Source organism: Thunnus maccoyii, chromosome 1 (assembly GCF_910596095.1).
Source record: "Thunnus maccoyii chromosome 1, fThuMac1.1, whole genome shotgun sequence".
NCBI lineage: Eukaryota > Metazoa > Chordata > Actinopteri > Scombriformes > Scombridae > Thunnus > Thunnus maccoyii.
Genome location: NC_056533.1, coordinates 35,890,598 through 35,905,280, shown reverse-complemented (window position 1 = coordinate 35,905,280; position 14,683 = coordinate 35,890,598). Strand labels below are relative to the sequence as shown.

Below are 14,683 nucleotides of genomic sequence, written 5' to 3'. Positions count from 1 at the left end.
ATGATTATTTTTTAAATTAATTCTGCTCACTTGAACTGCTCTTGACACCGTTGGTCAGCCCCTTGCCAGGGTTGTAGCTCGACCTGGAGAGGTCATCGTCTTTGGAGCCTTGTCCATCTGACAGACGAGACATACGTGAGCTCTTGTCCGCCTCCTTCTTCTTCATCGAGGCGCTGCGAGGAGACGGCGTCTGTTTGACGGGCATGGGAGACCTCTTGCGCCTGGCTGGGGAAGATGATTTGGTTTTCCCGGAGGTCTTCTTCAGGCCTTTGGTTTTTGTCTCTTTCTTAACCGAGCTGTTATCCAAAGAATCAGGATCCACCATGCAAACATCTGGGCGTGGAGGGTGAGGGTAGGGGTCCATGAGGGGTGCGGGAGGAGGGTCGTGGCTCCTCCTAGTAGTAGAGTGATGGCTGCCTCCTCCTGTGGCAGATAATTTATCAACAGGCATGTAGTCTGCATCCTCATCTGAGTCCATGTTGCCTTCACCAGTGACAGAGGGGTATTCCTCGGTTCCTGGAGGCACATCAGAGTCTGACTGAGAGGCGAGAGACTCGCTGACGGAGGTGGGCGGTGTGTCCTCCGTGGCCAGACCCAGCCCTGCCGATATGCCGCCGGCTTGGTGCAGAGAGCTGCTGTGAGACTGGTGATGGTGAGGCTGTTTGTGAGCCCTTCTCTTCACTGACAAGTCGTGCTCATCTCCCTCCTGCGATTGGTCGCTTCTTTGTCCGTCCTCTTCGTCGTCGTCGTCGCTGCATAGCTGCCGCATGCTGGGGTTGATGAAGGAAGGTGAGAGGTCTTCTTTGCGCTGTTTGAACTCAGAGGAGGAATATCCCGGAGAGGTGCGGCTGGCGTAAGAGGAGGTGGCTCCCATGGGTACGTCACCGACGAGATCCTGATCGCTGTCATCATCGTCGTCGTCGTCATGCCCTCCTCGGCTGCACTCTTCAGCATAGAATGGCGAGCGGAAAGGCTTATCGGTTGAAGAGAGTGAAAGAGGGCGGGCCGGGTGCTCTGGCTCCATCTCACACTCCTCTTCAAACTCATCATCGTGACGATAATGGGGAGGAGAGTCTCCGGGCATCATTCCTATCTGTGGCTTTGGTATCTCCCACTCGTAAGTGCTCCTGTATCCTCCTGCTGCCTCTTTGGGCTCCACCTTGGCGAGGCCTGAAGCTGCACCGCTGGCTGCTGCTCCAGCGAGGAGGGCGGAGCTTGTGCTGACCTCCGTGGGGCCGTTGGCTGTGTCTGGCTTGCTGGCCTGGAGAGGTGAGGACATGTAGGAGCCAAGAACATCAGGGAGTGCACCGCCTGTCTTTTCACTGGCAGCTGGAGCAGCAGGTTTGTCAGAAAATGAAAGGCTTCCAGCCAGACCACTAGAGGGCGACCGCCGAGTCATCTCACGCATGTAAACCTCCTCATCCTCTTCTTCGCTGCTGTCAGTCTCCTCAAAGTAATGTTTGCCTTCTATGTCTGGACGTGGTGAAGAAGTGACACCAAACAGAGCGGCGCTGGCTGCCTCTTTATCCTTGGAGAGTTTAGCGGGTTGAGAGAACAGTCCTGCTGAGGCCCCAAACCCACCAGCTGAGTCCAGCTTGGACCCTTCAGACCACTCAGGCTTATAGAAGCAATCTGATTGAGGGCCTTTGTCCATAAGTCCACCTAATGAAGTGGTATGCTCCTTCTTCTCCTCAGCAAAGGCAGCGGATGATAGTGAAGGGAAGGATTTAACCTCCTCGAACGGGCTGAGGGGTGAGAAGCGGGCTAAACTGGAGGTAGACTCAGCCGTGGTTGTCGTGGTGATTTGTTTCTCAGACACTTCCAGATAGTCGTCTTTGGCACCAGCTGAGCTGGAGAATGGAGAATCCATAACCAGTGAGTGTTCCTCTTTAAATGAGGAGTATTCAAAGGGAGGCTCGGCAGAGGCAGGCGTCTCCAGCTCCTCTCCGAACTGACGGCTGGTGGAGAGGGAGCCCGAGGTGGAGGAAGAGTAGCTGTAGGCCGAAGAGGAGGAGTATCCGGGGGCAGCCGTGGTCGTATACTGGAAGCTTGTGTCCAGTGACTTCTTGCTCAGAAGGTCTGGTGTCTTCTGTTTCTCAAAATCAGGATCAGCTCTGTCAGTCTGGTAGAAACTGTCCTCTGTTGATTTCAAAGTGAAATCCCCTTTAGCTTTGTCTGCGGTCTGACTGGATAAAAACGAGTCTTTCTCTCCACCTCCATACGAGTATTCAAACCCGGACGAGTAGCCGGAGAAACCCGTAGCTCCTAAATCCATTGGCTTTCCACTGAGGGATGAGGAGTCAATCTTAGCATCTTTGTCGTCAGCTTTTGTGAGAGAGCTAGAGATGCTTTCTTTCACGCTCGGCTTCCCCTGACTGTTATAACCGTATCCAGCCATGGAAATCATAAACTCAGGTCTGTTTGAGCCGAACATTTCACTGATTGGACTTTTTACTTCCTTCTCAGACTTCTCTTTGGCACCTTTCTCCATACCGGAATCAACAGTGCTTTCATCCTCCTCCTCCTCCTCCTCCTCCTCCTCCTCTTCGTATTCCTCCTCATCATCCTCATCAACGACTTCGTCATCATCATAATCTTCCTCATCCCTCGCTGTTAGTTTTCGCATATCAACCTCCAAACAGGCTCCTTTCTCGCTGTAGCCTGCGGCAGCGGCTTTGTCGACATCAAATGCTGTCATTGAGGAGTATGTCGGGGGCTTAGCGCTGTCAGTCTGGCTTTTAAAGGAGAAGGAGTCTTTTTCTGCAGATAAGGAAGTGGATGAGGCTTCAGGTCTATCAGCCACTGACGGGAATCGGCTACCTGCGCTGTATTCAAACGTCTCCTTTTCTTTGACCTCTTTTTCAAATGGAGGAATAGCAGGAGTGCTCTTAGAGTCCAACCATGATGGGATGGAGGACTCTTTTCCATAAGAGGTGGTAAATCCATCCTTCTCTGACATCTTGTCCGCGTCTTGAACCGGTGATGGGGACTTGTGTTTCTGCGAATCCACTTCACCCTTTGCTACGTCCTTCTCCGTCTTATCTAAGGACTCGTGACGATATAAATCAGAGTCCACTGAGCTTGTTTTGCTGTCATAAAAGTCACCGTATGAGAATGTTTTGCCGTGCACATAAGGCGTGTCTTGTCTTATGTATAAGGCCTTTTCTTTGCTCTCCTTCTCTGGGAAATTATAGAGATCAAAATGAACGCTTTTCTCAGACTCTTTAGAAGCGACATCTGTTTTCTCCGCGCTGTCCTTTTCTAAGTCTGCTTTGCTTTGATCTGTTGATAACGATTTAGACCCTACCTCACCCGGGAAATAATCTTTAACATCGTCAACCTCGTCTTCATCTTCATCTTCGTCTTCATCTGAGTACATCACTTGAACCTTTGGTTTCTCATCTGTGCTGAAGGACACCTGTGTCTTGTCTGAGGTCTTGACTTCTGTTTCTATCTTTGCAGATTTGGCCACAAAGGTGGAGTCGTCATCCAGGAAACAACCTTCTTTTGCCTCCATAAGCTTAGCCTTAACGGTAGGCTGTAGATCCTTTTTGGCGAAAAAATCAGCTTCGTCCTCATCCTCATTTTCTTCATCGGATTCTTCAGAAGCTTCAAACGCTGTCTTATCGCCTGGCTGACCAATGAAAGAGGTATTGTCAGACACAGTGACTGATTTTTCTGTTTTCTGGGTGTCGGCTTTCACTGCCTCGTCTTTATCTTCTGACTTAAAGGGTTTGTCTTCTGTTGGAGAGTAGCCGCTGCTGGTAGGCACAGACTGTGTGGGCGAGGCCAGTCTCATTGTGCTATCATCTGGACTTAGACATCTTTCCTCACTCTCCTGCCTGGAGTGGGACTCTAACCCGGGGGAGAAAGATGGAGGGGGTGAAACAGTCTTTATCTCAGCACCAGTCTTAAATCCCTCTGTGCTAAAGAGAGCCTGGTTGTCTTTGACAGCCTGCGTGGGAGAAAACTGCGTGGTAGAGAAGGGAGAAGGAGAAATAGCGGCAGAGGGGGATTTCTCTTTCTCCTGGAGCATCATGGAGGTTGCATGTTCGTAGCCCTCTTGAAGTTTCCCCAGAGGGATGTCAACATTTGGAGTCTGGTCCTCGTCCTCGTCTTCCTCGTCGTCTTCTTCTTCGTGGACCGCTGTGATCTTTGCGTCGCCCTCCATCTCAGGAATGTGGGGCTGGTACTCATCAGAGGACGGAGACTTAAAGCATTTGTCGTCCTCCAGAGAGGAGGTGGGTGAGATGGTTCCTGCTGAGTGGAGATAGTCCTTCCCATGGGCGGCCTCTGCACGCAAGGGGATACTGTTGATGGTGTCGAGCATGAGAGAGTTCCTCCCGACTTCCTCGGTCTGAGGTGCCGTCACCGAGGTTATGGACTGGTCCTCGGCTACAGATGTGGCGAAGGAGGACAGTTTGTCATATTCTGTGATGGATGTTGCTGAGGAGATGTGCTCCTCCTCCGCAAGAGGAGCAGCGATGATGGCAGGGTACGGTGCAAGTTCGGGCTCCTGAGCTCCCATGAAGGCTTTTGGTTTGACATCCGCGACATCAGCCACGACGGAGCTCTTCATCTCTTTTATACCCTGCATGGAGTCAAAGGTACCGGGGACATCGGGGACGGAGACGTCATAGGAGCCCACATCATATCGGAGCTGTGGGATCCTATCTTCTGTTTCCTCGTGGATCTCCTCATCAGAGAGGGTCTGTTCAGTCTCGGAGTAACCGGGGATGGTCTCATCTTGGATGAAGGAGAACTGCTCAGAGGCCGAAGCTGCGGCTTGTCCAGACAGGGCTGCGGTTGGTTTTTGCTCAGTTGGCTTGGTGTCCCACTCCTTTCCAGTTTTGTCTTTCTTTGTCTCGTCTGTTTTGTACTTCAGAACCTCGTCGTCTTCTGTTCCTTCGAACTCGGCTTTTTCAATCACATCCCCCTCCTCCTCTGAGCTGTCACTCTTCTTTGATCTGTCTTTTATGTCGTCCTTTACAGGATATTTGTCATATTTCTCCATTTTCTCCTCTTCATATTTCTTGTCAAAGCCATCACTTGAATCCTTCTTTTCAGTGGCTGCACCTTTGCCATCGTTATCTTCTTGTTTGACAGGAGATATGGGTGAAGCGGGTTTTATCTCAGTGGTTGGGGGTATAATTTTTTCATCAGGGAAAATTATGGAAGAAACTTTAGTATCTGTGTACATTGAACGCCCAGATATCACATCATTCTGTATTGGCTCACTAATAAGTTTGGACAGTTCTTCTTGCTTCAGAGCCTCGAAGTCCTCGGTGAGGTCCTCGGGGGAGGACACGATGGACCTGTCTGCCAGAGCCGCTGCCGCGACCTCTTCAGGGATGTTCTTCGGGACTGGCTTTTTCTCATTTGCTTCTTCTTTAACTGCTTTATTTTTGTCTGTCTTGGGCTTTGCCTGAGTCTTGGCCTTGTGCAGAGTTTTTCTCACTTCAGGGGTCAGCGGCTTCAGGTCAGGTTTAGTGATTTTTCTCAGCTCCGGTTTACTCGGGTCCTTCTTTTTATCCTCCTTGGCTTTACTCTCTTTTTTCTCTTCCTTTCTTATGTTTTCATCTTTCTTTACTTCACGTTTCTCTTTCTTGATTTCTTTCTTTTCTTTGTCTTTCTTTTCATCCATCTTGGAGGCTTTCTCCTGCTTGGCGGTTTTGTCCTTGGATATTTTCTTTTTCTCTGTCTTCACTCCCACAGGGGCCACCTCGCTGTTTTTCTGTTGTTTGGTCGCTTTTAGACTTTCGCTTTTGACTTTCTTCTCTTCTTTCTTTTCTACTTTGTTCTCTTTAACGATCTCAGCCTTGGACTCTTCCTCCTGCCCGCTGGCTTCCTTCTTGGTTGTTTTAGAGTGTGGTTTGGGTGAAGATTTGAGACTCTCTTTGCTGTCAGTTCTTGATCTCATTTTGGTCTGTTTGATGATGGGAGGCGGTGCACCGGAGGATATGTCTTTTTGGGTAGCCACTGGGTATCGCAGGAAGTCCAGGTGTTTCAGTTTCTCAAGACCCTCGAAGATTTTATTCTGTGGTGCGTTTCCTGGGAAGAGCACCCTGACTATCTTTTCTGTGGGACGGTGAGGAATCCAGACAATGAGAGCAGTAACTGATGTCAAATAGGGGACAGATATTTCTCCTTCTTTTCCATTTGGCATCATAATCCCGGTCTTGGCTTTGCTGTTTCCAGCCCATTTTTGCATTAGAAACTGCATCTCCTTGCTCTCTTTTACAGGGTTTAACACATACATCTCTAACTTTCCGACACCGAGTTTGTGGAACAGTGTGATGGGTTCAATGGTGTTGCTGACGACCCTGTGAAGAGGCTCTGGTGTGATACCGAGCTTGTTGAGGTACTGCAATGTAAGAGATGCTTCTTCAATGCTTCGCTTTACTTTCAGAGTTGACTCCGGCATCCGAAGCTTCTCTGGGACGTTGAAAAACACGATCCCGAGCTCAGGAGAGATCAGGTTCTTCATCCAGTCACCGTTGCTGCTGGAGCCAGATCCTTGGTTACGCTCCTCCTCCTGCTCTGCAATCTTTCTCTGGAACAACCCGTTGATGCCAGGAAGGTTGTCTGCCCCGATATGGGTGAGCAGAACAGAGTCAATCCTGTCCAGGTGGCGAACCAGCTTCCAGAAGCAAGACTTGTGATCAGACCCTCCATCCACCAGGATGTTAAATCCATTAACGGCGAACAGAGCAGAGTCTCCTCTGCCTCCAGGGAAGATGTAGCAGCAGGGTTTGGACAGCTTCAGAAAACCTCCGGAGGTCGGTGGCTCCAAGAGGTCAAAGGGCGATGGCACATCCACTGTCTCTGAGACATACTCGGTGAACTCTGTGACTCCGTCCATGTCGGGCAGGTGGGGTTCAGGGTTCAGGCGGTATTCCATAAGATTTTGGAGTGGCTGCTGCTCCTGGCTTTGGCCCAGGGAGCTCCAGCCCCCGTCTCCCTGACAGGAAACAGTAAGTCTGGACGGCTGCTCTGAAGAGGCCCTGGACAGGAGTTCAATCACCTGTGAATACAGACGCAGGGAAACAAGAAGAGTCAAACTAAAATAGATGTGCTTATGTTATCTTTCATAAATGTACACTGTTAAGTATTTGGAGAGAAGTGCACCTTGTTAAGGGTTTTTCCTTATCTGAATCAAGGATCTAAGGATAAAAGATGTTGTATTGCTGTATAGATTGTAAAACTCCCTGAGCCTGTACAAATAAAACTTGACTTGACTTGACACTTGGCTTACTTGAGGGTCGGAGACGATGTTGGAGAAGTGTTGCCAGGTGAAGGCTCCACCTTGCAGCAGGATGTCACCTCCCTGCTCAGAGTTCTGGCCGCTGAGTATCAGCAACTTATGTCCAGCAAGGTCAGTGATCAGAGAGTGGATCTGGGTAGAGAGTAGTACAGAATAACCACTATAAACACTGCTGATATCAATGCTTCATAATAATAAAAAAATCTTCCATTAATCATTAAAACAAAAAGTACAACTGAGCTGAACTGATGACAGTCTTTTTGGAGAAAAATACAAGCAATTGAATTGAGATCAGGGTTATTTTGACTTTTACTCAACAGTAAAACTATCTATCTATATCTACAACTATGACAGTAACCACATGTCTGTTCTGTAAAGTTTGAGTTTTCTAGGATCTTCAAAGAACAAAACTAACTAACTAATTTTTATTTTTGGTTTGAGAGCTGCTTTATTTGTCCCCTAATATATGTCATCCAGGCAACAGTGAGCCACTGAGTGATAATAATAAGAGTAATGGCACTTCAAAGAGACATACTCAAAGAAAGAAGACATTTTTAAAGATTTCATATCAAAGTAGATATTGCAACACAATGAGTATGAGATGAAAGGTTGAGCATTCATTTTGAAGAACAGTCTAAAATTACTTGTAATAGTTGAACAGTTTCTGTCCCTGCCACTCACAAATGAATTATTTAGACATGTCAATCTCAGCAAAAGGAGCAAAAATAGATATTTTAGACAAAATTTGATTGTAAAATCTCTGTTCAGCGTCAATTCATTGAGTCTTTAAAGTAGCTGAAGTTGCTGAAGCATTAAGAATAAAGGTTAAATGTAGAATAAATGAATGGTACACTGTATTTCCCAACAAACACACCTTTCCATTCACTTGGATGAGAAAGTGTGTCCAAACTTTTGACTAGTACCTCAGGTTTAATCATTAATTGACTTTCCATTATACTACATTAGACAAAAACAATAGCAAAAACTAAAAGGTTAGCTTATTATTTTAAGCGTTCGAAAGCCAAACACCTGACAAATATTCACACTGAGGCAGTGGGTTTATTTATAGGCAGAATATTAAAGAGTGTCTCACACTGTGGGGCTTCAGCTGAGAGTGAAAAAGTGTTTCCTGTTAATCAAACGAGTAATGATCACTAGCAGGAAAGACATCAACCTCCCATTGGGGATAAATGATGAACAGCAGATGCTGCTGTGTTCTTCACACTTGAAACCGAGCTCAACCCAGACTGAACACTTTGGTCTGAAACTCCTCATTGTGATTTTGATAAATAATAACCACTAATACCAGAGCATCTGGTCATCGTCACCCAGTGGTTGTTTAGTCAGTGTCGTCCGGTTGTGACTCACCTCTGAACAAGTGGTCTCCTCTGACGGGTTCACCAACACCACTGTCTCGAGGACATCACTCTGATACTGGAGAATCCGCTGGCCTACATGAAACAGAGACAAAAAACCTTATGACTACAATACTAAACTTTAAAGAGCGACGACCAAACCAGCATCTAATGGGTCCGAAGTGACATTTGCAGGTATGTTTAGATGCTACTTAGCTAATTAGCTGTCTGGCTGCTAACTGACATTAGCGGTGAATGTTTGTTTGGTGGCTCGTTCAACAAGCTAAGGCGCAGGACAAGACGTGTGTTCATGTGTGTAAGTTAGATTAGAAGGAGACTTTAGCAGCAAAGCTCATGTGGGTTGTTGTTCAGAGTCTGTGGCTATTGTGTTGTGTAGCAGGATGCAATCAGGCTCAGTGTGACCATCTGCTCTACTCTACGTTCTATGATAGTACGACACATTATCACTTTATGTAAATGTAATTTTTTATGTAATTTGACTGGCTGTATCATAATAAGACCTCCAGATACATGATGGAACAGTATTTAATCGAAATAATCTGAAACTAGGGGGCTCCATAATGAAATAAGAGAATTTAAAACATAAAATTCTCCCTTTTGGTTTCTGATTTTTTTTTCTTAAAGGTGAATACAGGATGAGTTACAGAGCAGATATGTTGCTGTAGTAGACAAAAAAATTTCAGTTGGACTTTAAAACTGTTTTGGGGGGAAATTTGGCCTCCTTTATAAAGTGACTGCATGCTAATACTGTATTTACGCTGCTTAGGATGTGTGCTTTAATGAACAGTGTATAGGATTTGTGATAGAACTCTAAAGAAAAACAGTTTTGTCTGCTGATTGGTTAAATAAGAAGAGAAACACCAATGTTGCTCAGAATGAAAAATATGATCAGGATCAATCACTGACAACACAACACCCTGTCTTACAGTATTTTCTCACTGTAATTACCCTCCACATATGGCTGTGCACAAACATCCTCAACCCCGCCCCGTCTCCTCTCTTGCTCACTTGCCATCTTATTTCTCCAGTGGTGTTAACTAAACCCCTCCCTCCCCCCCCCCCTCCCCACCACAGATGAGCTTAATCCTGCAAATATGCTCTTTTCATATACAATCACAACAATAATGCAAAAAAAAAAAAAAAAAATCCCTCAGCCACAAGCCTCATTGGCTGTTGCTATGGGGACGCTTCTCTCTGGCTGTTGCTGCTAGCCGAGTTACACTGACCCAGTCCTGGCTGAGGGAGACGCATTGCAGCATTTCTGTCTGTGAGAGGGGAGGGGAGGCTCGTACTGCATGAGAGTATGCACGCAGCATCGCATGGTACAGGAGGTGAAGGCAAGTGCCAAAGCAGCAGCAGCAGCATTATAGGCATGCAAGCGCTTCATCAGGGTTGATCTATATTTAGCATGAAAGATGTTGTTTAGCTGTTCCTCCACCTTGAAAATCTGAAGGAGCTGTCACACGGTGTTTATCTCACCTTTCCCTACTGAAAAAGAGAGAGGCAAGGGCGATGACAGGTGAAATACATAAATTAAGTGCTCAGGAAGGAAATGACATGCCTTAATATAATAGGGGTTGCGTGTTAGGTCAGAGAACTTTACATTCATTAAACAAGTCACAGATAACACGAGGCACTGGAAGAGCTGCCCCTTTATAACAGTTTCACAAGCATCTGGGGGGGAACGACGGAGCCAATTTATGCAAGCGAACGGCCAACGTCGGATCAGCCGGCTGTTTAGTGAGTAAACACGCAGTGGCCCAGTTTAGAGTTGCTGTTGTTTTTACTGCCACATTCTCTGAAAATACACCAACAATCTGAATTTGCTCAGCTGCTGATCAAACAAGCAAGTAGAGTGGAAATGGTGGTTCAGTTTCCTTTTTGAAACCCAGGAGACGGTTTGAATGTGAGAGTAACAACACCAGAGCGAAGGCATGTATGTATGTATGTATGTATGCAGCATGGAGGTTGTATTTTTAATGAATTAATGAGTGCTGCTGAAAAGACTGGAAGCTCATTGATTACTATGAGATCCTGGAGTATGCATGTTTTATTGATGTGGATGAAACGACCACCGAACTATAAAACATTTAGTGTCAGTTTCAGCACTTTCTCGGCCACTTTTACATGTATTTATTCCAATCGGCAGAGATGTTCTTAAACCCAAAGATGCAGCTTATTGGCTCTCACAGGCAGCTGCTTTCACTCAACATCAGTACACAGAGTGACAGAAACTGTTTAAACTGTGGCTGTGTTTTTCTAATATTGCTGCCAACAGTGGATCGAGCAATAATTGGAGTAAACAGCTGTCGAGTATGTCAACAATTCAAACACCCATCCCACTTTTGAGGACGGTCCCAAAGGAAAAAATCGTTGGACTCCTGCAATGAATTTCGACATGATGTTTTCGAGGATGGATTGTGAGATGATTGACAGGATAGAAAAGAAGATAATTATTCTTTTTAAATTTTCACCATTCACAGGTGTACACACCTTGTAGCAAGAGGTCCCAACAACTTTATTTTAAGGTGTCACAAGCCATAAAGGATGGGATCCACCATTTAAAGGAGGTTTCAATAGTTATAAAAATGTCTCCTGTGTCATAGATTTGATTTTCTCGATACTGTAAAATCATCAGTACTACTTTAATCATAAAGGTTGTTTAAGCTGTTAAAGAGAAACAACCAAAGTGTGTTTCCAGGTGTTGGGCAGTAAAAAAAAGAAGTTAAAAAAGAAGTATAAATCATTTTGTGTCTCCAGAGGGGAAATCTGATAAAGAGCATCAAGTGATGTCACTTGAGTCAGCGTCAGTTGGGGTTGAAGACTACAAATTTGAAAATGAAAGAAATCTGAGGGTTTGGAGTTAGAAAGAAGTGAGGTTATCAGACCTCTCTACTGGAGGCTAGCAGCTCCATGCTACATTAGCCGCTACTAGTGTAACACACCTGAACCTCTGGCTGAACTGTCAGCGGCCGAGTTGCATAGTGGGTGATGTAGGCACCGGATTTTGACAAGGTAGAAGAATATGTGGAATAAAAAAGACGATATCTCTGGTTTTGCTGCATTGATTTTGATTTTTTTTTTTGTTTAAACTGTACATCGTGAGTCCGACAATGTTACAGAAGTGCAATAGTAAATTGGTGGGGTGCTCCTTTAAAGAAATATATATAGCATTATTATGTTAAATCTTATTATCTGATCTTTTAATGGCAAAAAATGTGAATGGCAACAATTATTTTGATTTATAATAACATTTGGATATTAAAAGTATATCTTGGTATCAGATTCAGAGCTCTAGCCTCCTCAGTACAGTATCTGATATGATAACTATGATAACTTTATTCCAGGGAGGGCTGAATGACCACAGAGATGTTCTTTATATTAGCAGTGTAACATTATCTCATCTCTTTTAGTGCCTTTAACTGTTACGACATCACATTAATCTGAGCGCCGTCCTGACACCAGAGGAGATATCTGAAAGACAAAATGTGCTTTACCGGAATCAAGATAAAACGACCTCGACATCGTCTCATAAAACGGAGAGCTGATAGGAACGTTTTCTCTCCGCTGCTAATGATGAGAACAAACCCTCATTTGTCCACTGGAGTCATAACAGAATATATCACGTATATGTCATGACAGAAATGTCTCAGCAGGAGGAACATGGCTGTGAGCTGAGAGACGGCTCCTAAACATCTGGACTAAAACACTTTTTTATAATATTCAAGTTTAAGGTTTGCTTAAAAACTGCAAACGAAGCTTTCTCACATAAGACAACAGCTGCTGCTATGTCCACCTCAACCAAACATACAAACTTCTTTTTGCAACATTTTGGTGTTTTTTTTAGAATTTTTCAACATTTCAATTTTTTATGCACAAACTGAAAATGCAAATAAAAGCAGGTGGATGTACAGTAATGTTAGTGAGGCAATAAAATGACCAACAGAAGGGGGGGGGGGGGGGGGGGGGGATAGGCTCTCTAATCCATATCCTCTCTGTTGTGCCAAAACACGACCACTCGAACCATCCGATATAAACGCTTTGCATGTCTGAGAAGCTTATTAACCGCCTCGCTCCTCTCGTTCCTATTTCTAGTTATTAACATGTCCAAGGACAATCTCCTGCGAAACCACTTCAGTGCCCACAAATCATTCAGACTGTTATCATGGAAACAAATGTTCGACAAAATGCAGTCTGGGCCTCTGTGGCTCGAGCCTCTCATCTGGCTGAATACCAAGGACTAATAATGGGAGGATAAGCGGGGCAGCGTGGATGCTGGTAGAACTGTGACCCTCTGTTTGTCTTGTTGGCTCTGAGGGGATAAAGTGGCAGCGGCAAAACACAGAAAAACACACACACACACATTATGGTTGGTGTGTAAGACTGTCTCCTTAACAACTGGATGATGAATGAATGGTCAGTGTTGCCTGTAGCTAAGAAATGATATATGTACGCTGTAAAAGATGCAGTGTAATACATCCTGAACATTATATACTAGGAAATAATAAACCTCAAAGAATTACATGAGTCACAAAACAGGATGAGATGATTCACACACAAGATGTTCTCTGTACACCAGTATAGATGAGGATTTTATAGGATATAATGTAGTTTTCCTTTGTAGCAAAATCTCACACAGTATAGACAATAAAGTTATAATTCTTTGGAAACTGTTAGTCATTTGTTTTTACAAAAACATTCTTTCTTGTTTGCTTTCTTTGTGTTCATTGTCTTTTTTGTCTGTGATAAAGACCTCAGATCATTTATTTTTCCATTTTGAGTTGAGATATTTTGATACTGGGAGCTGAAATAAGCTTAATTGATTAGTCGTTCAACAGAATATTAATGGGCATAAATTCTGAGAACAGATTAAATTGTTGTTGATCATTTTTATGTAAAAATACCCAACATTCACTGGTTCCATCATCTGTTCTTTGCCAGTTTTCTTTGTCTTCTATGATAATAAATTTAATATCTTTGCGTTTGGGACTGTTGGTCTGACAAAACAGGATGTTGCTTCAGGCTCTGGGAAGATGTGATGGATATTTTCCACAATTTTCTCCCATTTTATGCATAGATTAACTTCAACAGCAACATTAAACAGACTTCTTACTGCATTCTGTCAATTCTGTCTAAGATTAACAATATTTTTATTAGTATTAGTAGAAACACATATAAACACAAACCTCTTGCACATGTATTCTGTCTTGTTTCCCTGAGCTTTAAGGAGCGAGAAGCTTCTCTCTACACTTGAATATGGAAGTGAGATGTCTAATAGTGAGGGGGTGTTTGCAGCATTAAGGAATAAATCCAAAGCAGAGCGAGAGCCTACACACTTGTACCTCCGGTGCATGATGGGAGGCGAATTGCAGCCGCTATCATCCTTAACTGGCAGCGACACATTTTTTTTTTCTGCCCACTCACAGTCAAGCGGAGGCCACGGCTTCACGTGCCGAGATGCCACCTGAGGCCGAGGCGGATGTCAACTGCGAGTGTGTGTTTATTTGTGAACCTCACCACAGTAAAAGTAGACCATGTTCCATATATGTCACTTCACAATGGCACCATCCTCCTACTGCTCAACCACCGCAGTTAAAAATAAAACAGGGAAAATGTTGCCTGCGGTGTTTCAGTGCTACATTAGAGAGAAGATACATACGGACCATATTCTACTGTGAAAATATTCAAATATAACTCAGTTTAAAGGTATAATATGTAATTATTCCACATTAAAATGTCTAAAAACAACTAGACCTATGTTATATATGTTGTTGAGTTGTGTACTTACATTATCCCAAATGTTTCCAACAATTTTCAAACCCAGAGAAATCTGTAATTTAATCAAAGTAACGGACCGTTTCATTTGGTTGCACGTCAATGGCGTCATACCTCCTCTACCAAAGAGTAAACACGCACAAGATGCATACGGCGGCGCTGTGTTTGTCCGCTACAATGGCGTCTACCAAAGAGTAACTTACACACATGCAAGATAATACATCGGCGTTGTGGTTGTTCCACACAAACTGTTATTAATGGACTTTTA

At 44.6% G+C, this 14,683-nt stretch overlaps 1 protein-coding gene across 2 annotated transcripts in view; it reads right to left on the bottom strand.

Moving 5' to 3' along the window:
• The window catches only part of map1aa (microtubule-associated protein 1Aa), a 29,947-nt gene that overhangs the window by 4,818 nt on the left and 10,446 nt on the right, over window positions 1–14,683 (bottom strand). For both annotated transcript variants that reach the window (XM_042406407.1, XM_042406417.1), the window contains exons 2-4: window positions 8,633–8,715; window positions 7,256–7,396; window positions 31–7,024 (exon numbers count right to left, since the gene is read on the bottom strand). In XM_042406407.1, coding sequence (XP_042262341.1) covers window positions 31–6,901 — 6,871 coding nt within the window. In that variant the 5' untranslated portion in view covers window positions 6,902–7,024; window positions 7,256–7,396; window positions 8,633–8,715. The remainder of the gene's footprint in view (window positions 1–30; window positions 7,025–7,255; window positions 7,397–8,632; window positions 8,716–14,683) is intronic.